The sequence below is a fragment of the Sorex araneus genome, chromosome 3, assembly GCF_027595985.1.
Source record: "Sorex araneus isolate mSorAra2 chromosome 3, mSorAra2.pri, whole genome shotgun sequence".
In the NCBI taxonomy this organism is placed as follows: Eukaryota; Metazoa; Chordata; class Mammalia; order Eulipotyphla; family Soricidae; genus Sorex; species Sorex araneus.
This window is the reverse complement of record NC_073304.1, coordinates 165,637,922-165,660,693: the sequence shown is the minus strand read 5'-3', so window position 1 is coordinate 165,660,693 and position 22,772 is coordinate 165,637,922. Positions and strand designations below refer to the sequence as shown.

At 41.2% G+C, this 22,772-nt stretch overlaps 1 protein-coding gene across 1 annotated transcript; it reads left to right on the top strand.

Moving 5' to 3' along the window:
• Positions 1-748: 748 nt before the first annotated feature.
• IL18 (interleukin 18) lies at positions 749-17,458 on the top strand. Its single transcript, XM_055132172.1, has 5 exons — positions 749-824; positions 5,976-5,987; positions 9,925-10,059; positions 11,757-11,899; positions 17,219-17,458. Exons 1-5 carry the CDS (start codon positions 749-751, stop codon positions 17,456-17,458), a joined length of 606 nt encoding a protein of 201 aa, XP_054988147.1.
• Positions 17,459-22,772: the final 5,314 nt, after the last annotated feature.

Here is a 22,772-nt window from a genome sequence, read left to right as displayed (position 1 = left end):
TGGTCCATACTTCAGATCAAAAATTGTTGCTGCTTAAGGTGAAATTCAGGCTATCAGATATCACTTCTCCAATTGCCTCCACTCCCAGATTGAAACACCCTTTAATCATTGCTTCACCTTTAGCACTCTGACAATGAAGTTACCAACCTTGAACCTCTCATGTACAGACAAAAAACTATTTGATGTAAAATAAAGATATAATCAGTCTCTTTCATTAAAGGACAGTATTCCATGTGTTTCTGGCATCCTATATTTACATTGATACATATTTATAGTTTTCCCAAGGAAGTAGAATAATAATTCAGTTCAATAACTTAGTCATATTTTCTGAATTCTAAATATCTATCTCAAAAAATGGGGGCCTGAGTGATAGTATAGCAGGTAAGACTTTTGCTTCGTATCTAACCGACCTAAGTTTGATTGCTGGCATTCTATACGATCCCCCCAGCACCACCAGAAGTAATTCCTGAGTGCAGAGCCAGGAGTAACGCCTGAGCATCGCTGGGTGTGACCCAAAAAGCAAAAAAATAATAATAGATTCTAAATACCTGCTTGCTTTTTAAGAGGAAGTTTGTAAATGGATTTTTGGAAGGTGAAGACTCCCGCATTTATGAAATGTCCATATTGTTTATCAATATATTGGATGACACAGTGATCTCAGGATTGAAGATACAAGACTGTTCCTCAAAGGAACAAGTATCACCTCTTAACAAATGACTCTTTACTTTTATCAGAAACAAATAAGACAATGGCTGATGTTCCAGAAGACAGCTGCATCAATCTTATCAAAATGAGATTTATTGACGGTACACTTTACTTTGAAGGTAAGCCTAAAATAATAAGCCAAATACAGGGTGTAGTAGTGTATTCAAATGTGTTCAACTGGAGAAAAAAAGTCAAGAATTATTGACTTCTTTTTGTCACAAAATTCCATTGTAATATTAATGATGCTTTTCTCTGGGGAGAAAATATATATTGGGCCTTTAGAAATGAATATGTTTGAGAGAGTATGGGGAATATTGTCTGCCATAGAGGCAGGGGGAGGGCTGGAAAGGGGGGGTATACCCGGGATATTGGTGGTGGGGAATGTGCACTGGTGGAGGGATGGGTGTTTGATCATTGTGAGATTGTATCCCAAACATGAAAGCTTGTAACTATCTCACAGTGATTCAATAAAATTGAAAAAAAGAAAGAAAGAAAGGCCACACGGTCTTTTGACATCCCATGGAATCCAGTCAGTAACAGCTCTAGTGCAGTGGTCATCTCTGAATCGCATTACATGTCTGGCCCATCTGATTTTCGACGCCTTGGCAAACAAGACTGCATCACTGATTCTTGACTGTCGACAGAGGTCGGAACTCCGGACTCCTTTTCTCACTAGAGTGAAACGTGATACTCCAAGCATAGCTCTTTCGATTCCTCTTTGGGATACCCGAATAGCATTCTCATCCTGTTTTCGTAGGACCCAGGTCTCTGAGGTTTATGTTAGAGCAGGGAAAACGGTGGAGTAGAAAAGATGTGCCCGGAATCGGAGGTTCTTCATCCCCTAACAACTTCTTCGATGCTCTTGAAGGCGTTCCACGCTGCTCTCTTCCTCCTGCACAGTTCTGGTGCCAAGTCATTCTTCATGTTGAGTTCTCAACCCAGGTACACATAGGTGCTGCATTCAGAGATGTTCGTTCCATTGAGAGCAAATGGAACATCAGGGTCTAGTTTGTTTTTCATGAATTTAGTCTTGGTGAGATTCAACTGCAGTCCAACCTTTCCACATTCGCAGTCGAAGTCAGCCAGCATTTGTGCCTCGTGACTAATGTTTGATGTTATTAGAACAATGTCATCAGCGAAGCAGAGGTGGTGTAGTTGCCGACCGTCTATCTTCACTCCCATTCCTTCCCATTCCAGTCATCGCATGACATTCTCGAAGGTAGCACTGAAGAGTTTCAATGAAATGGTATCACCCTGCCAAACCCCTCTCTTTATATTGATGATCACTTCCTTGTAGAATGGTGAGATCCTGGTGGTAAACCTGTAGTACAGCTCACAGAGGATCCTGATGTGCTGAGTTTGAACGCCCTGTTTGGCTAGGGCTTCAATGACCGCTTCAGTCTCAACAGAATCAAAGGCCTTCTTTAAATCAATGAACGTTAGACAGAGTGGCATCTTGAACTCTCACGAAGCTTCAGTGAACTTGGTCACCACGTGGATATGGTTGATCATGCTGAATCCTTTTCGGAACCCGGTTTGCTTGCATGGTTGTCTTTCATCTAGTGTTCTGCCTATTCTATTCAGGATGACTCGAGTGAACCTGTAGACGATGGACAACAGGCAGATTGGGCAATAGTTGCCAAATGTCATGAATGTCTCCCTTCTTGTACAACAGGACGGTCCTGCTGGTTTTCCATTGGGACAGAAGCTTGCATACGGACAGGTAGTGTGTGAAGAGCCGAGCCAGTGTATTGATGAGTACTGGCGGCAGATTCTTCAGGTGTTCAGGTCTGACCTTGTCCGGACCGGGTTCTGTATGCGTCTTTGCTGACAAAATGGCATGTCGGAAGGGAGAACGCTGGGAATGACATATCCATCCTGTGGAATTTGGTATGTGGGCAGGTGGGACATCACTATCAAAGAAATCTGAGTAGAAGTCATGAATAATCCTTTCCATTGCCCTTCTGGGAGATGTGATAGATCCATCAGGACATCGGAGGGCAGTCATCTTGGTCTTGTAGTTGGCAAAGGACAGGCGAGCATGCGAATACTTTTCCCGGCTTCTGCCGCATCGACCAACACTACTGCTCTTCTCTCTTTGAGGTCTTCCTTTATCACTTCTCTGCACAGCTTTGCAAGCTCAGATGTTAGCTTGTGATTGTCTGAGGCTCTCGCCAAACCACGTTGGCGAGTGAGCTCGAGATTTTCCAAAGACAGGCGTCTATATGTGGCTTTCTCTCTCTCTCGGAATTCCTCCAACAGTCATGGAGGTGCTGAACCAGTCAATTGTATTCCTCATCGATGTTGTCAACAACGGCATCTTCCCACATTTCCACAATGGTACCAAAGTCCACTTATTTAGGGTTTACATAAATTTATATAATGGTTATATAAGTCCACTTTTATAGGGTTCAGTGCACATCATGGAAACCCCGCAAGACTGAGTACTTCTGTCACTTCATTTGTATCACTTGTCATCCTGTTGATCTTTGATTTGCTCAGGTGGGTGCCAGTAACATCTCCATTTGTCCCTGTCATGTATTAGTGTAGCCCAGTGATATCTGCTCGCTCCAGGAACAGGAAGAGCCTCAAACCGTTCATTCAGGGTTTTGACAAAGAAGTCTGACCATGTCGTAGGTGGGAGGCCACACAGTCTTTTGACGTCCCGTGGAATCCAGTCAGTAACAGCTCTAGTCCAGTGGTCATCTCTGAATCGCATTACACGTCCGGCCCATCTGATTTTTGATGCCTTGGCAAATGAGACTGCATCGCTGATTCTTGATCATCGACAGAGGTCGGAACTTTGGATTCCTTCTCTCACTTGAGTGAAACGTGATACTCCAAGTATAGCTCTTTCGATTCCTCTTTGGGATACCTGAACAGCATTCTCATCCTGTTTTCATAGGGCCCAGGTCTCTGAGGCGTATGTTAGTGCAGGAAGATCAGTGGAGTCAAAATATGTGCCCAAAGCCATGGGTTTTCATCCTCTTAACAACTTCTTCGACGCTCTTGAAGGCGTTCCATGCTGCTCTCTTCCTCCTGCGCAATTCTGGCGCCAAGTCGTTCCTCATGTTGAGTTCTCAACCCAGGTACACATAGCTGCTGCATTCGGAGATGTTCGTTCCATTGAAAGCAAATGGAATGTCAGGGAATAGTTCATTTTTCATAAACATTGTTTTGCTGAGATTCAGCTGAGTCCGACCTTTCCACACTCACAGTCAAAGTTGGCCAGCATTTGTGCCGCTTGGCTAATGTTTGGCGTTATGAGAAGGATGTCATCAGTGAAGCAGAGGTGGTGTAGTTGCCAACTGTCTATCTTCACTCCCATTCCTTCCCATTCCAGTTGTCCCATGATGTTCTCAAGGGTGGCACTGAAGAGTTTCAGTGAAATGGTATCACCCTGCCGAACCCCTCTCTTTACATCAATGATCACTTCCTCATAGAATGGTGAGATCCTGGTGGTGAATCCGTAATACAGCTCATGGAGGATCTTTTTTTTTTTAATTTTATTTTATTGAATCGCCATGTGGAAAGTTACAAAGTTCTCAGGCTTATGTCTCAGTTATACAATATTCAAACACCCATCCCTTCACCAGTGCCCATATTCCACCACTAAAAACCCCAGTATACCTCCCGCCCCCGCCCCCCCATCCCCAACTGCGTAACTGATGAATTTCACTTCATTTTCTCTTTACCTTGATTACATTCCATATTTCAACACAAAACTCACTATTGTTGTTGGAGTTTTCCCCCAAGAAAGACAGCTCTACTACCAAGGAAGCATTTGATAATTAGTTTTCCATTGCTTAGAATGAAGAGATATGTAGTCCCACTGCTCCAAGTACATAATTCTTTTTTTTCTTTTCCTTTTTTTTTCTCATCCCCCTTTCCGCGCCTCATTAATACGGTGGACGCCACGCCGCATTTCTTTCCAAAAATGGGAAACAACTGGGAAAGAGGGATATTTCCTCTTCTCGGCCGGCGTGGGGCTATGGCTTAGTTCACAGTCTAGAGAAATGGCTGCTACTTTGATTACCTTCAATATTTCAACAAAGAACTCACTTTTATTGTTTGGAATTTCCCCCCAAAGTCAGACCTGCTAAAAAGGAACCGTTTCACATTGCTGACAATTATGAGATGTTAAGTTTTGGAATTCTGTATAAAGTCCAGGGAAAATTCTTCCAGAAATTGCATAGCCCAGCTCACAGTCCCATGCATTGCTGTAAGAAGCCGCTTTGGGTGCCAAAATGAGTTAGAAGACCTCTGGAATCAAAGTCTTTAGGAGCAGAGGGTCCGTTTCGAGCTCAGCAGCTCCGGATTTATCTGGACCGAGGGCGTGCCGGTAACGCCCACTTCCCATGATTGCCTATGAGCCACAAACTGCAAAAACCGTATACCTCTGGGTTAGGAGTCTTAGAAGGTGGCTCTCGCCACGTGGATATTGCTACCACCACCATTTTCTGTGCAGAAAAACAAGGTGGAGAGGAAAAATCCATCCCCGGGCAGCGCGGAGTTGTAGCCCAGCTCACACTCCCAGTTCATTGCTGTAAGAAGTCTTGATGTACTGAGTTTGAATGCCCTCTTTGGCTAGGGCTTCGATGACTGCTTCAGTCTCAATAGAATCGAAGGCCTTTTTTAAAGAGTACTTCTAAGAGAATACAATATCCCAAAGCAACCTCATAAATTATATAAGAAATACCTAAAGCCTGCAGCTCTGTCAGTAGTTATTTTAAGCAAATATATTTCAGAAATTGAAATAAGTTCTTATAATAATCTTCTGTGTGCAGTTTGGTTTCACTTGAAAGTTTCATAGAAAGCACTTAGGTGACTTTTAATCAACAAATTTAAAAGTAAATTTGTTAATTTATGAAACTCCCAGTTTTAGTTACAATATTAAATTTATAAACCTTGGATTGAGGATTCATTTCTAACTTATCTGAGAACATCTAAAGAACTGCATTTTATGAGCTCTTTTAGATGATTATGTACTTTTTCTTAATGGAGGCCATAACTGTTAAAATAGTTACATTTGGGGCAACAACCAAGAATGTGGTTCAAGTATAAAGCACATACTTTGAATGTGTGAGGCCTTAGGTTTGATCCCTAGCATCAGATAAACTGAAGCATGATCAGATGTGGCCCAAACAACAACAAAAATTTTTAAAGAGTTGGGAAAGACAGTCCAAAGGTAAAGAAGGTTAAGGTAAGAGGATGTTCTAAATTTAAATATAGAATTTAACATATTTTCTTTTTTTTTAATCCCCCTTTAGCTGAAGATGATGGTAAAGTATAAATTTATTTTTCTTTCTTTGCAAAACAATCAGTTAATTTAATAATCATCCTAAGACACATTCTTACCAACATTCTTAGCTGAGAGAAACTGGTACCATTCTATTGAAGCTGATCCACACTCACAGGCATGTGGACTCAATAGCATGCTTTGGAGTAAAGATGATCATATAGAATACTAAGAATTGCCTCTAACAAAATGCTTTTCTCTAATTCTTAGGAAATTCTTCAGGTCTTAGAATCTATAAAATAGATCTTGCCTAGTACATAGATCCTAAGACTAACAGGAAGTTATGGATTCTCTAGCATTTATAGGGAAAGGAGGTTGAAACAAGAGAATTTTCCAAAATCAAGAACACCTTCCTTTTCCAATCCCCCTTTTTCAAAAATGCTTCAGGAAGAAGTCTGAGAGAGTCTCAGGGGTGAGATAACTCTAGAAATGGAGATGAGAGAGGAGTAAGCAGAACTAAGACTTACTCTTAGAAACTGAAGTAAGTCTTCTCAATTCCTTGTCCCTCTGACACTCAAAAAAACTTATTCCCATGTTTGGCCTATGCTTCTCTAATAGACTCACAAATTACTAACGACCATTATTTCTCATATTTTCATTAAAAGTGGCATTTTTCCCATTATAAGGTAATCCCTACTAGAATAGAAATCACTGTATCATTGTCATCCCATTGTTCGTCGATTTACTCGAGCGGGCACAAGTAACGTCTCTATTACACTCAGCCCTGAGATTTTCGCAGCCTCTCCTTACTCGTATTTCCCAATGATTGAAAGCTCTTTCAGGGTCAGGGGAATGAGACCTATGGTTACTGTTTTTGGCATATCAAATACGCCATGGCAGCTTGCCAGGCTCTGCCATGCAGGCAGGATACTCTCAGTAGATTGCCGGGCTCTCCAAGAGGTATGTATATACTGTTACTGTATTTTGGATATGAATACGCCACAGGGAGCTTGCCAGGCTCTCCCAAGTGGGTAATAGGTAGCTTGTCAGGTTCTGCAAGAGGGAGAAGTAGGCTCTTAGAAACTGAAGCCCACCCGCTCTGAGGGGCCCCGGGGAAGACAGCCAGGCATGGGGGCAAGAGACTCTGCGTTGCTCTCTTCTGGGGGCTTGGTTTTATAGTCTCTGGATGTTGGCCGTTGATGGGATCACACACCACCGGGGGCAGTCTCTGGGTGTGACTGCCTAGCTACTGGAAAATGGGGGATCTGGGTGAAAGAGGCCCAGTCCTGATCTGAGCAGTCTTGGAGATCTCGGCCCCAGGTCCCGCACACCTGGCTTCCTCTGCCTGCTCCCCCATGCGTGAGGCTCGTCCAAACGTGTGGAGAGTGGCCCTGAGAATAGAAATAGCTACGTTAAGGGCTGGAGCAATAGCACAGCGGGTAGGGCGTTTGCCTTGCACGTGGCTGACCCAAGTTCGATTCCCAGCATCCCATATGGTCCCCTGAGCACCGCCAGGAGTGATTCCTCAGTGCAAAGCCAGGAGTAACCCCTGAGCATCTCCAGGTGTGGCAAAGAAAGAAAGAAAGAAAGAAAGAAAGAAAGAAAGAAAGAAAGAAAGAAAGAAAGGAAGGAAGGAAGGAAGGAAGGAAGGAAGGAAGGAAGGAAGGAAGGAAGGAAGGAAGGAAGGAAGGAAAAAGAAAAGAAAAGAAAAGAAAAGAAAAGAAAAGAAAAGAAAAGAAAAGAAAAGAAAAGAAAAGAAAAGAAAAGAAAAGAAAAGAAAAAAGAAATAGCTACTTTTAAAAGAATGCTTGGGATAGAGAGATTCCACAGGGGAAAGGCCTTGCATGTGGCTGACCCTGGGTCAACCCTGGGCCCCCTTCTCCACAAACCCTTCCCACTACTCCAGCTTGGTAACTTAATTCTGTTGTCAGAGTCTAAGAGTTTTTTCCATTGGCCATTGTTTATTCCCTTGCTTTGTTTCTTTATATATCATATAAATGAGATCATCTAGTATTTGTTTTTTATTCTTTTGATATATTTTGCTTAACATGACATCTTCTAGTCTATTCACATAGCAAAATGCAAGATTTTGATAGAAGAGTTTACAATCTCAAAATGAAAAATATTTTATTTTTCTTATTACTAAAACAATGTGTTTCTTATGAATAATTCAGGCTATGAAGATGATATAAAATTTAAACAGGTCTTGAGGCCAGAGCAACAGTGCAGTGGATAAGGCACTTGTCTTGCACACAACTGACCTGGGTTCAATCCCTGGCACCCCTTTTGGTACCCTGAGCACCACCAGAAGTGATTACTGAGTGCAGAATCAGGAGTAGCACCTGAGCATTGCCAGATGTGAACCAAAAAAACAAAGGAAAAAATTAAAACAAGTCTATGCACAAAAGTCAAATCAAAATGGATTAAAGATCTGGATATCCTACCTGAATCCATAAGTTGTATATAGAAAAATATAAACAGAACTCTACATTGAAGTGAAAGCCATCTTTAAGGATGGTCACTAATCAAGCAAGTAGAAGCAGATAAACGGATGGGACTACATTAAACTGAGAAACTTCTGCACCTCAAAGGAAACAATGAACAGAATACAAAGGTAGCCTGCAGACTGGGAGAAATTATTTTCCCACCAGTCATCTGACAAAGGATTAATATCCAAGATATATAAAGCCCGTAGAACTCTACAAGGTAAAAACATCGAGGTATCAAAAATTAGAGGAGATAAACAGGAACTTCTTCTTCAAAGAAATACAAATGGCCAAAAAGCATATGAAAAATGCTCTGTCACTAACCATCAGAGAAATACAAATCAAAACAACAATAAGATATCTCCTCACCGCATAGATATTGACACACATTAAAACAAGCAACAACCAGTGTTGGCAAACATGTGGGGGAAAAGGGCCCCTTTATTCACTATTGCTTAGAATGTCAACTGTTCCAGTCTTTTTGTTTTTGTTTTTAGGCCACATGCTCAGAGGTTACTCCTGGTTATACACAGAGGAATTAGTTCTGGTGGTGCACAAGGGACCATGTGGGATACAGGGTATTGAACCTGGGTAGGCCACATGAAAGGCAAATGCCCTACGTGCTGTACTATCTCTCTAGACCCCGGTCCAGCTTTTTAGGAGACAAAAACTAGAAATTGAACTTCCATATGAACCAGCAATTCCACTCCTGGGAATATACCCCATGGACCCAAAAGCACAATGCAGAAAAGATATCTACAGGAAATCATTTGCTTAAAGTAAAAGGAAAGGTGAGAATGTAGAGATCCAGAGAGTGAAGACAGCTTGAAATTGCAGCTTTTGACTATGGAAGAGAGTTTTGAACTGGAAAAGAAAAGAAATATAGAAAATGTATGAGTTACTTTGTAGTGGAAACAATCTATACATTTACACAATTATTTATAGGCAGCCAAGTTTATAATTCCATATTAAAAATACACATAGATGAGGCATTTAAGATACTGGCAGAGGATAGAGAAAATTATAAACCATGAGATCCAGGCTGTGTAGGAAAGAAAGGAAAAGTAAGAAAAGATTAAATGGGAAGTAAATGCAAAAGTTCAAAGGACTCAGTGTTGGTAGAGTGAAACCATAAGAAAAACTGAAAGGATGGGAGATTATGGTCAAATAGAAAATTTCAATTTAAGACTTCAACAGTAATTTTTCAGAGGTAACTTTTGAATTTCAGATTTCAGAATTCTAGTTTAGCAATAAATATGATGTGCTCTTGGGAGTGAAATAAAAACAGCCACTCTGAGGGCATGTGACTCAGTGGTAAAGACCTAGGTTCTTTCCCCAGCCCTGTAAGAAATAAATAAATAAAACACCATGCAACTTTATCACAGCTGCTTCTGTAACAAAATATTATGATTGATAGTTAGTGAACATTGAAACATAGAGTATTTGTACATTTACTTAAATTTGGTTTTAAATGAGATTTTCTATGTATTGTAGAAAACCTGGAACCTGATCACTTCGGCAGGCTTGAAGCTAAAACCTCAATCTTACGAAATGTGGATAACCAAATTCTTATGATAAGCCAGGAAAATCAACCTGTGTTTGAAGACATGACTGATCTAGACTGTCAAGGTACTATCTGTATGTATATTTATATACATAAAAATGTAGATATATTTTCAAGCACAGAAATGACGAGCTGCAGTTTCTACATTTTTCTGATAGTCCTAATCCTTAGGTAGAAGTAATAATAATTTTATTTTATAAGGAATTTTATAGGATTCCCATATTTTTCAGTTGGAGCTAGGGAAATAGCTCAAAGAATGAGCCCAGAGTTCAGTCCCTGGCACTGCATGACCACTCAAGAATCTCCCTCGTAGGACACTGCCCCCAAAGAAACTGATGCAAATAGATATTGCTGGGTTCCTGCCACTCCGAGCCTGCACAAGGGTCGCCTACCCCTAAACTGCTTTTGTATCTTTATAAAATTGGATCCTTGCTCCCTGATGGCTATAACCAAAAATTCTGAAACCGTTTCAAAATTAAAAATTAATCTACAAGCATACCAATTGATCTCTTCCACCAGAAATTTCGGGTACCTTAGAAATGAATAAGCTGGAGCTGGAGTGGTAGCACAGCGGGTAGGGCATTTGCCTTGCACGCGGCCAACCCAGGTTCAATTCCCAGCACCCCATATGGTCCCCTGAGCACCGCCAGGAGTGATTCCTGAGTGCATGAGCCAGAAGTAACCCCTGTGCATCGCCAGGTATGACCCAAAAAAGCAAAAAAAAGAAAAAGAAAAAGAAAGAAATGAATAAGCTTATTGTGCTTCCCAAGATATGAATCTCAAACATCATGAGTTCAAGAAAAAATAAAAGAATATGCCTTATTTGAAAATTACTAAATTTTTATCTTAAGATATTTTTCCCCCAGGGGGCAGAGGGTGTCAGGGAGGCAGAGAGGGGAGTGGTCTTTGGGCCACAGCCAACACCTTATTCATTGTAGTATCTCTCTGCCTTCTTTTTTTTTTCTTTTTGGGTCACACCCGGCAATGCTCAGGGGTTACTCCTGGCTCTGCACTCAGGAATCACTCCTGGCATTGCTCAGGGGACCATATGGGATGCTGGGAATCGAACCCGGGTCGGCCGCATGCAAGACAAACGCCCTACCCACTGTGCTATCGCTCCAGCCCCTCTCTCTGCCTTCTTAACAGTATTTTAATACTCTATTTAATATTTAAAAGTTAAAGGCAGTCTTTTAGAATTCATAATATCTCTAAAATACCTAAAAGTTGCTGAATTTATGTTGTAATATACATGTAAATGTGTTTTCTTCTTATTTTATTTTTTGGTTTTTGATTTTTTTTTTTTTTGGTTTTTGGGTCACACCCGGCGATGCACAGGGGTTACTCCTGGCTCTTCACTCAGGAATTACCCCTGGTGGTGCTCAGGGGACCATATGGGATGCTGGGATTAGAACCCGGGTTGGCCGGTGCAAGGCAAACGCCCTACCCGCTGTGCTATTGCTCCAGCCCCTATTTTTTGGTTTTTGAGCCACACTTAAGGTACTCAGAGCTTACTCCTGGCTCTGAGCTCAGGGATCATGACTGGCAGTGCTCAAAGGAACATATGGGTGCCTGGGATCAAACCCAGGTCACTGCATGCAGGGCCAGTGCCCTGCCCACTGTACTATCACTGCTTGATGACTAACAGAATCTCAGTGTTGGGTAGAAGTCTATTAAAAGCTACCCTTGATAATTTCTATATTATAATGGTTCTTAGTAATTCTTCTAATGGTAATAAATAAACAATTATTAATGTTTATTTCAGAAAATGCATCACAGGTCAGATTTATCATATATTACTATAAAGATAGCCTCAACAAACGTCCGGGACATCTTCCAGTAACCATCTCCGTGAGGCATAGGAGACTATCTACTCTCTCCTGCAAAGACAAAATTCTTTCCTTTCCGGTAAGACTGAATCTTAGCTGCTTGTCATATTTGTGTGAAAATCAGAAAACTAGATTATCCTGCATCCAAGCTTTTGCCAGAACAGAGTAACAAGAAACAGAGAACATGTAAAGTGGATAATACTAAAATTTATCAAACTTCTCTTATAGTAACACAGAGTTCTTCCTGAACCTCCATAGAGAGAAAGGGGCACACTTTTTCACAAAACTGGATTTTTTGAAAAATAAATCTGTAGGTAAATAGAAATACAGAATATATATATGCAAATGATCATATTTAAGAATTACATGTGGGGGCCTTGACGGTTGTTAAGTGGCATAAAGTGCCCGGGGTGAGGGTCTGGGGATGCAGCTAAGCAGTAGGACACTTGTATTAGATGTGTAAGACCTGGCACCACCAATAATATAGAATAATGATGAATTAAATAAAACAAAATGCCCAGTGTACATGTAAGGCCTGAAACTTAATCCTCACGATAGAGCATGTGCCAGGGCAACCCTTGACAGCCCACTGACAGCAAGAAGGGAAAACAGATGCATGTGACTTTGCAGAGTAAGTTCTGCTACATGAAAAGAAGCTATTTCAGATTATTCATAACAAGCAATACAAAATAAGTTATTTAGATCCTGCTTTGGGGGCATGCGTTGGAGGTCAGGGTGGAAACATTCAAAATATGGTGGTGGGAAGGTGTAATGATGGTGGGATTGGTGTTGGACTATTAAATGTAATCAATTATTGTGAACAACTTCATAAAAATATAATAAATTTTTTTTCTTTCTGGGTCACACTCGGCGATGCACAGGGGTTACTCCTGGCTTTGCACTCAGGAATTACTCCTGGTGGTGCTCAGGGGACCATATGGGATGCTGGGAATCGAACCCGGGTCGGCTGTATGCAAGGCAAATGCCCTACCCGCTGTGCTATCGCTCCAGCCCCCAAAGTAAATTTTTTTAAAAGAAGCTAATTGACCTTTGATGAGTCCTCTACTTTGTAAATTATAACATTTTAATTCCTAATTGTTTTCTTCCTGCTTCTTTGCCCAAGCATTGGCTATATCCTTCAAATTTCAGATGATGAATGCTAATGCTACTTCTTTTCTTTCTTTCTTTCTTTCTTTCTTTCTTTCTTTCTTTCTTTCTTTCTTTCTTTCTTTCTTTCTTTCTTTCTTTCTTTCTTCCTTCCTTCCTTTTTTTTTCTTTTTTCGTGGTGCTGTCAGGGCCTCACACATTCAAGGCATGTTCTCTAGTACTGAGTCACATCCACAGTTTCAAATGATGTATGTCATTTCTTTTTCTTTCTTTTTACTTTCCTTTGTTTGGGGACCATACCCAGTGGTGCTTGGGATCCACTCTAAGCTGTGGGCTCAGTGATGCTAGGATCAAAATGGAAAGATGCATTCGAGGAAAGTGCCTTAACCTCTGTACTATTTTTCTGACTTCTGTATGTCATTTTGTTTAATTTTTCTGTTTTCCTGGCTTTTTTTAGGGGGGCTACATTCAGTGGTGTTTAGGCCTTGCCCCTGCTTCTGTGCTCACGGGTCACCCTTGTGGTATTCAGAAAACCATAATGTGGTGCCAGAGATTGACCCAGGGTCAGCTATGTGCAAGGCAAGTGCATTACTTGCTGAATTCTCTCTCTAGCCAAACATTTCTAATTCTAACCTAAGTGAACAAAATTAACAAAGTGAGCTATAAAGTCAGTGGTCTAGTATATCCCAAAGACAGACATAAATCGTTTTCTGTCTCAAAAAATTATTTTGGGTCTCACAGTTTTTTTCTCTATTCTCCACAATTTTCTACATTTCCTCCCTGATTTTATTGCTGATTATTATTAGGTAAATAACCACTCATATAATTACAGATTAGCCTAGAAAATTTTCCTCCAAGTGAGTGCAGTCAGTGGGCATGTTCACAAAAATGCCCCAAGAAATTCCATTTTGTGAAGACTTTGAGTGGGGATTTGCCAATAAAGACCTGTCAACTGTCCCCACTGAAAGTTAGGGTATAACCTCTGTGGATGTGCCAGGGAGCAACTAGGAAAGAAGGAAAAGCAACTCACAAATAAAATCCAAATAAAATCAGTGTCTGTGCTTCAGACGAATCCCTTAACCAGCCCCTTCCAAGCAGAAGGCACCCCTTGCAATCTGGAGTCCTCACTCTGACCTGAAAGACAGGAAGATAAATTATCCTGAGGATCTGTGGAATATAGAATAATAGACTATAAGACTAACACCCAAGAATAGTAGAAATAAGCACCAGGAGATTGTTTCCATGGCTTGGAGGCTGGTCTCTCATTCTGGGTAACTCAGGGAAGGGACCACCAAGTAAAATGTGGTTGGAGGTCATGTGGGGGAAAGGTGAGGCGGGCGGAATACAGACTAGAGACTGAACACAATGGCCACTCAACACCTTAATTGCAAACCACAACACCTCATCAGAGAGAGAGAACAAAAGGGAATTCCCTGCCATAGTGGCAGGGTGGGGTGGGGGGAGACGGGACTGGGGAGGGGGGAAGGGATGTTGGGTTTACGGGTGGTGGAGAATGGGCACTGGTGAAGGGATGGGTTATCAAACTTTGTATGGGGGAAGCATGAGCACAAAGATGTATGGATCTGTAACTGTACCCTCACGATGACTCTCTAATTAAAAATAAACTAAAAAAAATTTTAAAAAAATTATCCTGAGGAGAACTCTTTTAAGAAGAGAATATAAAAATCCCAACTCCATAAAGTTGATCATTTTTTTACTTACATAACTTGTCAAACTAGTATATCTTAATTTTATAATATGTATTTATAAATTATAACTTATAAGTTTAAACTTATAATTTATCAAAAGCATAAATTTCATTATTTGTGGCCCTGACATATTACATAGTACATCCTGAAAAAGTAGGCGTAATGTAGTAGTGGGAAAGACAAACAACACTGACAGATGACCACCTACATTTAGAATACAGGTTTTTTTTGTTTGTTGTTGTTGTTGTTGTTGTTATTTTGTTTTGGGGGTCACACCCAGAGGTGCTCAAGAGTTACTCCTGACTCTGCACTCAGGAATTATTCCTGGCGGTGCTTGGGGGACCATATGGGATGCTGGGAATCAAACCTGGGTTGGCGCATGCAAGGCAAACGCCCTACCCGCTGTGCTATTGCTCCAGCACTAGAATACAGTTTTAGGTTATTTAACCTTTCCTCATAAAACCCTATTCTGTGACTGTAAGGTCCAGGAAACATTTGTTCTGCTAGGGCAATAATCTATAATCATCAGTCCACAGACTGCTGATGTGCAGGTATAGGAAGGTTGAAAACCAAGTGTCTCCCACAGTGGTTAGAACATACTACATGGGTAATATGCAGATACGTATCAGCCTATGGGAGTGAAAACGTTGAAGAAAGGAGCCAGAGGGATAGTATTACGGATAAGGCCTTTGCCTTGCACGCAGCCAATCCAGGTTCAATCCCCAGCATCCCACATGGTCTCTTGAGCCCCAATAGGAGTTATTCCTGAGTGCAGAGTCAGGAGTAACCCCTAAGCATTGCTGGGTATCACCCAAAAAAAGAAAAACAAAACAAAAATGTTGAAGGACAGTCAGAATACTTTCAGTACAGAATGTTAAAACAGTTATGGAGCTGAAGTACTTGGTAGGGAGACAGAATCAAGAGTTACTGACTGAAACGGGCCTATGCAAGAATCTAGGACCTAGCCTGAAAACAAACTTACATAAAGCAAATTTGGTTCTAGACTCAATAGAAGGAAGGAGCTGAGATTCCTCTCATTACCCACCTCTCCCAGGGCTGGCTCATGAACTAGAACTAGCCTGGCCCCATGGGTGGAGATCATCAATGTCTTTTAAAATGTTGGAGAAGACAGAAACTAAAATTAGCCCTAAAAGGCTGGATCTGGGGCTGGAGGAATAGCACAGTGGGTAGGGCGTTTTCCTTGCACGTGGCCAATCCAGGTTCGAATCCCAGCATCCCATATGGTCCCCTGAGCACCGCCAGGGGTGATTCCTGAGTGCAGAGCCAGGAGTAACCCCTGTGCATCGCCGGGTGTGACCTAAAAAGCAAAAAATAAATAAATAAAATTTTTAAAAATTTTTAAAAAGGCTGGATCTTTGCTGGAACTCTACTTAATCTGGAGTAGATCATCATCATCATCATCATCATCATCATCATCATCATCATCATCATCATCCCGTTGATTGTCGAATTTCTCGAGCAGTCTCAGTAGCGTCTCCAGTCGTCCTAGCCCTGAGATTTTAAAAGCCTCTCTTTACTCTTCCTTCCCAACACTGCCACATTGGAGGCTCTTTCAGGGTCAGAGGAATGAAACCCATCATTGTTACTGGTTTTGGCATATGAATACGCCACAGGGAACTTGCCAGGCTCTCCCACGCGGGCAGGAAACTCTTGGTATGCCAGGTTCTCCAAGAGGGAGAACTAGGCTATAAGATGTCATTTCCAGGAGCTTGGTTTTATAGTCTCTGGATGTTGGCTGTTGATGGGATTACATGGCGCTGGGGGCAGTTTCTGGGTGTGATTGCCTAGCTACTGGAAAATGGGGGATCTGGGCAGAAGAAGCCCAGTCCCCATCTGAGCAGGCTTAGAGATTTCAGCCCAGGGTCCCACACACCTGGGTTCCTCTGCCAGTTCCATCATGTGTGAGGCTCATCCAAACGTGTGGAGAGGGTCCTTGAGTATGGCTGTGGCTGAGTTCCAGAGACCTTCAGCTGCCAGGGCTCTGCTCAGGGCAAGGAGGGAAACTCAACCCACCCCCTCCAAGGGGCCCTGATGAAGACACCCAGGCAAGGGGCTAAGAGACTCCGGAGTATATAGGCTGTGTGTTTTTGCTGGGGAAGGACCTCATGGATTGATCAAATAGAAATGCCACCCAACTCAGGAAAAGGAAGCTATCTGAGGGAGAAAGTGCAGATGTCTACACATGAATGTGAATTCCATGGTAGGAAAAGCCAGAATGAAGAGGGAGGATAATAGGTTAAGAATTTTTAAAAGAAATTTAAAAAGAGGGATGGAGAGATAAAAACAGTGAATAGGTGCTTGCTTAGCATGCAGCTGACCCAAGTTTGATCCCTGGCACCCCATATGGTCCCGCACCCACCAGGAGTGATCCGTGAACATCCAGGAGTCAGCCCTGAGCATTGCTGGGAATGGCCAAAAACAAAAAAAGGGAATTCAGACAGAAAGGTGATCAGTATAATATTTGGAGATGTTTTCTTAACTCTTGTGAATAAAAAATTAGGATTGTATAATATACTTCAAATAAAATTAATATATTCAAATAATGTCCTTTTTCTATATAGGAAATTGAACCTCCTGCTGATATAGATGATGAAAAAAGTGACATCATATTCTTTATGAAAAGAGTTATAGGATTTAATAATAAAATGGAATTTGAGTCATCATTGTATGAAGGACACTTTCTTGCTTGTAAGAGAGAAAACGACCTTTTCAAACTCATCTTGAAAAAAAAGGATGAAAATGGCGCTCAGGGTAGACCGAAGGATACAACTGTAATTTTCAATGTTATAAATACAAAATAAAACATGTGAAAAGAAGCTCAGATGTAATTTTGTGGTGGAGTATTTGCCTGGCATGTGTGAGATCCTGGGTTCAATTTCCAACAATGCAAAATGAAATAAATAAGATAGGTGACAAGATTTATGAGCTTTGGCTTTTTTAGAAAGATCATAAGAACCTGTGCTTCTTTTGCATTATGGTCTCCAAAGTGACAAGTAAGAAAAAATAAAGAACTTTCTTTTTTTTTAATTTATTTTTTATTAATGAATCACCGTAAGGGTACAGATACAGATTTACATATTCTCGTGCTTGTGATTCAGTCGTTCACAGCTTGAGTACCCATCCCTCCACCAGTGCCGGTTCTCCACTGATGACCCCATCATCCCTCCTACCCCCCCCCATCCCATCCTCCCCCACCCCTCCTCTGTGGCATGCATTCCCTTTTGTTCTCTCTCTCCTTTTGGGTGTTGTGATTAACAATGGAGGTATTGGGTGGCTATCATGTTCAGTCTATAGTCTGCTTTAAGCACACCTCTCCCATCCCAAGCGGGTCCTCCCACCACATTTTACTTGGTGTTCCCTTCTCTATCTGAGCTGCCTTTTCCCCCAGCATGTGAGGCCGACTTCCAAGCCATGGAGCAAATCTGGTACTTATTTCTGCTACTCTTGGGTGTTAGTCTCTCATTCTGTTGTTTTATATTCCGCAGATGAGTGCAATTCTTCTATGTCTGTCTCTCTCTTTCTGGCTCATTTCACTTAGCATGATACTTTCCATGTTGATCCACTATATGCAAAGTTCATGCCTTCATCTTTTCTGATGGCTGCATAGTATTCCATTGTGTAGATGTACCAAAGTTTCTTTAACAAGTCATCTGTTCTCGGGTACTCAGGTTTTTTCCAGATTTTGGCTATTGTAAACAGTGCTGCGATGAATGTACAAGTGCAGATGTCATTTTGACTATACCTTTTTGCATCTCCGGGATATATTCCCAGGAGTGGTATTGCTGGGTCAAATGGGAGCTCAATTTCTAATTTTTTTGAGGAGCGACCATATCATTTTCCAGAAGGGTTGAACCGGTCGGCATTTCCACCTGCAGTGTAGGAGGGTCCCTTTCTCCCCACATCCATGCCAACAGCAGTTGCTTCTGTTCTTTTGGAGGTGTGCCAGTCTCTGTAGTGTGAGGTGGTATTTCATAGTTGTTTTGATCTTTATCTCCCTGATGATTAGTCATGAAGAGCATTTTTTTCATGTGCCTTTTGGCCATTTGTATTCCTTCCTTGAGAGTTCATTTCTTCACCCCATTTTCTGATGGGGCTGGATGTTTTCTTCTTGTAGAGTTCAACCATTGCCTTATATACCCTTGATATCAACCCCTTATCAGATGGGTACTGGGTGAATATCCTTTCCCATTCTGTAGATTGCCTTTGTATTCTGGTCACTGTGTCTTTTGTGGTGCAGAAGCTTCTTACTTTAATATAGTCCCGTTTGTTTATCTCTGTTTCTACTTGATTGCTTAATTGCATGTCATCTTTGAAGATATCTTTAGTTTCAATATCATGGAGGGTTTTTCCGACCTTGTCTTCAATATACCTTATGGATTATGGTCTGATGTTGAGGTCTTTAATCCATTTTGATCTGACCTTTGTGCAAGGTGTTAGGTCAAGGTCTAAGCCCATTTTTTTGCATGTGGTTGACCATTTATGCCAGCACCATTTGTTAGAGAGGCTTTCCTTGCTCCACTTCACATTTCTTGCTCCCTTATCAAAGATTAGATGTTCATACAATTGGGGTGGTGTGTAGGGATATTCCACCCTGTTCCATTGGTCTGCGGCTCTGTCTTTGTTCCAGTACCATGCTGTTTTAATTGTTACCGCTTTGTAGTAGAGTTTAAGGTTGGGAAGGGTGATGTCTCCCATCATCTTTTTCCCAAGAATTGCTTTAGCTATTCATGGGCGTTTGTTGTTCCATATGAATTTCAGGATTGCTTGATCAATTTCTTTGAAGAATTTCATGGGATACGTATCCTTATAGGGATCACATTGAATGTGTATAGTGCTTCAGGGAGTATTGCCAATAAGTCTTCCTATCCATGAGCAGGGAATATGTTTCCATTTCTTTGCGTCTTCTTTTATTTCATGGAGTAGGGTTTTGTAATTTTCTTTGTAGAGATCCTTAACCTCTTTAGTTAGGCTGATTCCGAGGTACTTGATTTTCTGGGGCACAATTGTGAATGGCATTTTTTTATGTCACTTTCCTCTGTCTCACTATTAGCGTATGGGAAGGCCATGGATTTTTGGGTATTGATTTTATAGCCTGCAACTTTACTGTACATGTCTATTGTTTCTAGGAGTTTCTTAGTAGAGGTTTTAGGATTCTCTAGATATAAAATCATATCATCTGCGAATAATGAGAGCTTGATTTCTTCCTTTCCTATCTGGATGCCCTTAATGTCTTTTTCTTGCCTAATTGCTATTGTAAGTACTTCCAGTACTATGTTGAACAGAAGTGGTGAGAGTGGGCATCCTTGTCTTGTCCCTGATCTTAGAGGAAAGGCCCTTAGTTTTTCTCCATTGAGGATAATGCTTGCCACGGATTTGTGGTAGATGGCTTTGACTATCTTGAGGAAAGTTCCTTCTAAACCCATTTTCGTGAGAGTTTTTATCATAAATTGATGTTGGATCTTGTCAAATGCTTTCTCTGCATCTATTGAAATGATCATATAATTTTTATTTTTACTTTTGTTTATGTGATGGATTATGTTGATTGATTTCCGAATGTTAAACCATCCTTGCATCCCAGGGATGAATCCGACTTGGTCGTGATGTATGATCTTTTTGATAAATTGTTGGATTCTATTTGCTAGTATTTTGTTGAGGATCTTCGCATCCGTGTTCATCAGGGATATTGGCCTGTAGTTTTCCTTGTTAGCAGTGTCTTTATTTGCTTTTGGTATTAAGCAGATATGTGCTTCATAGAAACTGTTTGGGAGAGTTCCTGTTTTTTCAATTTCCTGAAAAAGCTTGAGGATAACTGGCAAGAGGTCCTCTTTAAATGTTTGGAAGAATTCGCTAGTGGGGCTGGAGTGATAGCACAGCGGGTAGGGCGTTTGCCTTCCATGCGGCCAACCCAGGTTCGATTCTCAGCATCCCATATGGTCCCCCAGCACCGCTAGGAGTAATTCCTGAGTGCAGAGCCAGGAGTAACCCCTGTGCATCGCCGGGTGTGACCCGGAAAGCAAAAAATTAAAAATAAATAAATTTAAAAACAAAAGAATTTGCTAGTGAAACAATCTGGGCCTGGGCTTTTGTTTTGGAAAGACTTTTGATTACAGTTTCAATTTCCTTGATATTAATGGGTCTGATCAGGTATTCCAAGTCTTTTTGGTTCAGTCTTGGGAGATTGTAGGAATCCAGGAATTTATCCATTTCTTTTAAAGGGTTCTCTTTTTTTGTGGCATATAGACTTCAAAGTAGTCTCTGATGATGATTTGAATTTCATTGGTTTCTGTTGTGATGTCCCCCTTTTCATTTCTGATTCGGTTTATTAGGGTTCTCTCTCTCTTTCTTTGTGAGTATTGCTAGTGGTTTATCAATCTAATTTATTTTCTCAAAAAAACAGCTCTTTGTTTCATTGATCTTTCGAATTGTTTTTTGGGTTCCCATGTCATTAATTTCTGCTCTAAGTTTTATTATTTCTTTCCTTCGATCTGGTTTGTGTTCCTTTTGCTGGTCCTTTTCTAAGATCTTGAGCTGTGAAGTCAAGCTATCTACGTAGGCCCTTTCTTCCTTCTTGAGGAATGCTAACAGGGCTATAAATTTTCCCCTTAATACAGCTTTAACTGCACCCCATGGGTTCTGGTAGCTTGTGTCTTCATTCTCATTTGTTTCAAAGTATCTTTTGATTTCTTCCTTGATTTCCTTCGTGACCCACTCATTGTCAAACAATGAGTTGTTTAATTTCCGGGTGTTTGATTTGATTCTCCATGTCTGTGTGTGATTAACTTCTATCTTCAGCGCATCATGGTCTGAAAAGATAGTTGATACAATTTCTGTCTTCTTGATTCTATTGAGGTATGTTTTGTGACCCAGAACGTGGTCTATTTTGGAAAATGTTCCGTGTGCACTGGAAAAGAATGTGTATTCTTTCTTTTGGGGGTGTAAAGCCCTGTATAGGTTTATTAGCCCTCTCTCCTCCATTTATTCCTTCAGAGCCATTGTTTCCTTGCTGAGTGTTTTTCTTGTTGAATTACCCAAAGGTGATAAGGCAGTGTTGAAGTCTCCAACTACTACTGTGGTGCTAGTGATGTCCCTCTTAAATTCTGTTAGAAGTTGTTTTAAGTATTTAGCTGGTCGCTCATTAGATGCGTATACATTTAAGAGTGTGATTTCTTCCTGTTGTACATATCCCTTGATGAATAGAAAATGACCTTCGTTGTCCCTTCTAATCTTTTTCAGTCTGAAGTCTATGTTGTCAGATACTAGTATGGCCACCCCAGCTTTTTTGAGGGAGTTGTTGAGGCTTCTGAGATCATTTCTTCATTCTCTCCTTGTGGTGGGGATTTTCGCTGTTTCTTCATGTTGTTATGGGCCTTACTCTCAGGCGCTCTTCCTAGCTTATGTAGGGTTTCTATTGAACATTTGAGGCTATGATCTCTTTTTTTTTTTTTTTTATTGGCTAGGGTTGTCATTTCATTTTTTTTTTTATTGTGGAAAGTTACAAAGTTACAAAGTTTTCAGGTTTAAATCTCAGTTATACAATGCTCGAATACCCATCCCTTCACCAGTGCTCATATTCCACCACCAAGAATCCCAGTATAGCTCCACCCCGCCCCCTCACACCCCAAACACCCCCACGCCCCTAGCCCCCCCACCCTGAGCCCCCCCCCGCCTGTGTAACTAATAAATTTCACTTTACTTTCACTTTGATTGCATACAATATTTCAACAAAACTCACTATTATTGTTTGGAGAGTCTCTCCCCTAAAGTCAGACCTGCTGAAAAGGAAGCATAAGGTAATTTGTTTTCCATTGCTGAGGATGAAGAAGTGTGAGGTCGAGTGACCACACTTAGCGGTTGAGGCTATGATCTCTTTATACAGGGCTGTTGTGCAGCTTTCTCATGTTCCCTGGCAGTTTTTGTAAAATTAGGATAGGATAGGATAGTTGACTATTAGCATATAGTGACTAACGTGGCCAGGGTGTTCTTCAAAAGAATAGGTTATACAGATTGTGACCCAGGTCGCAATGCAGGGAAGGGGAGAAATAACTGGACCACCACTCCTGAAGGAGGCCACGCCCCTTTTCCAGACCACGCCCCCTGACATAAGGACACGCCCCC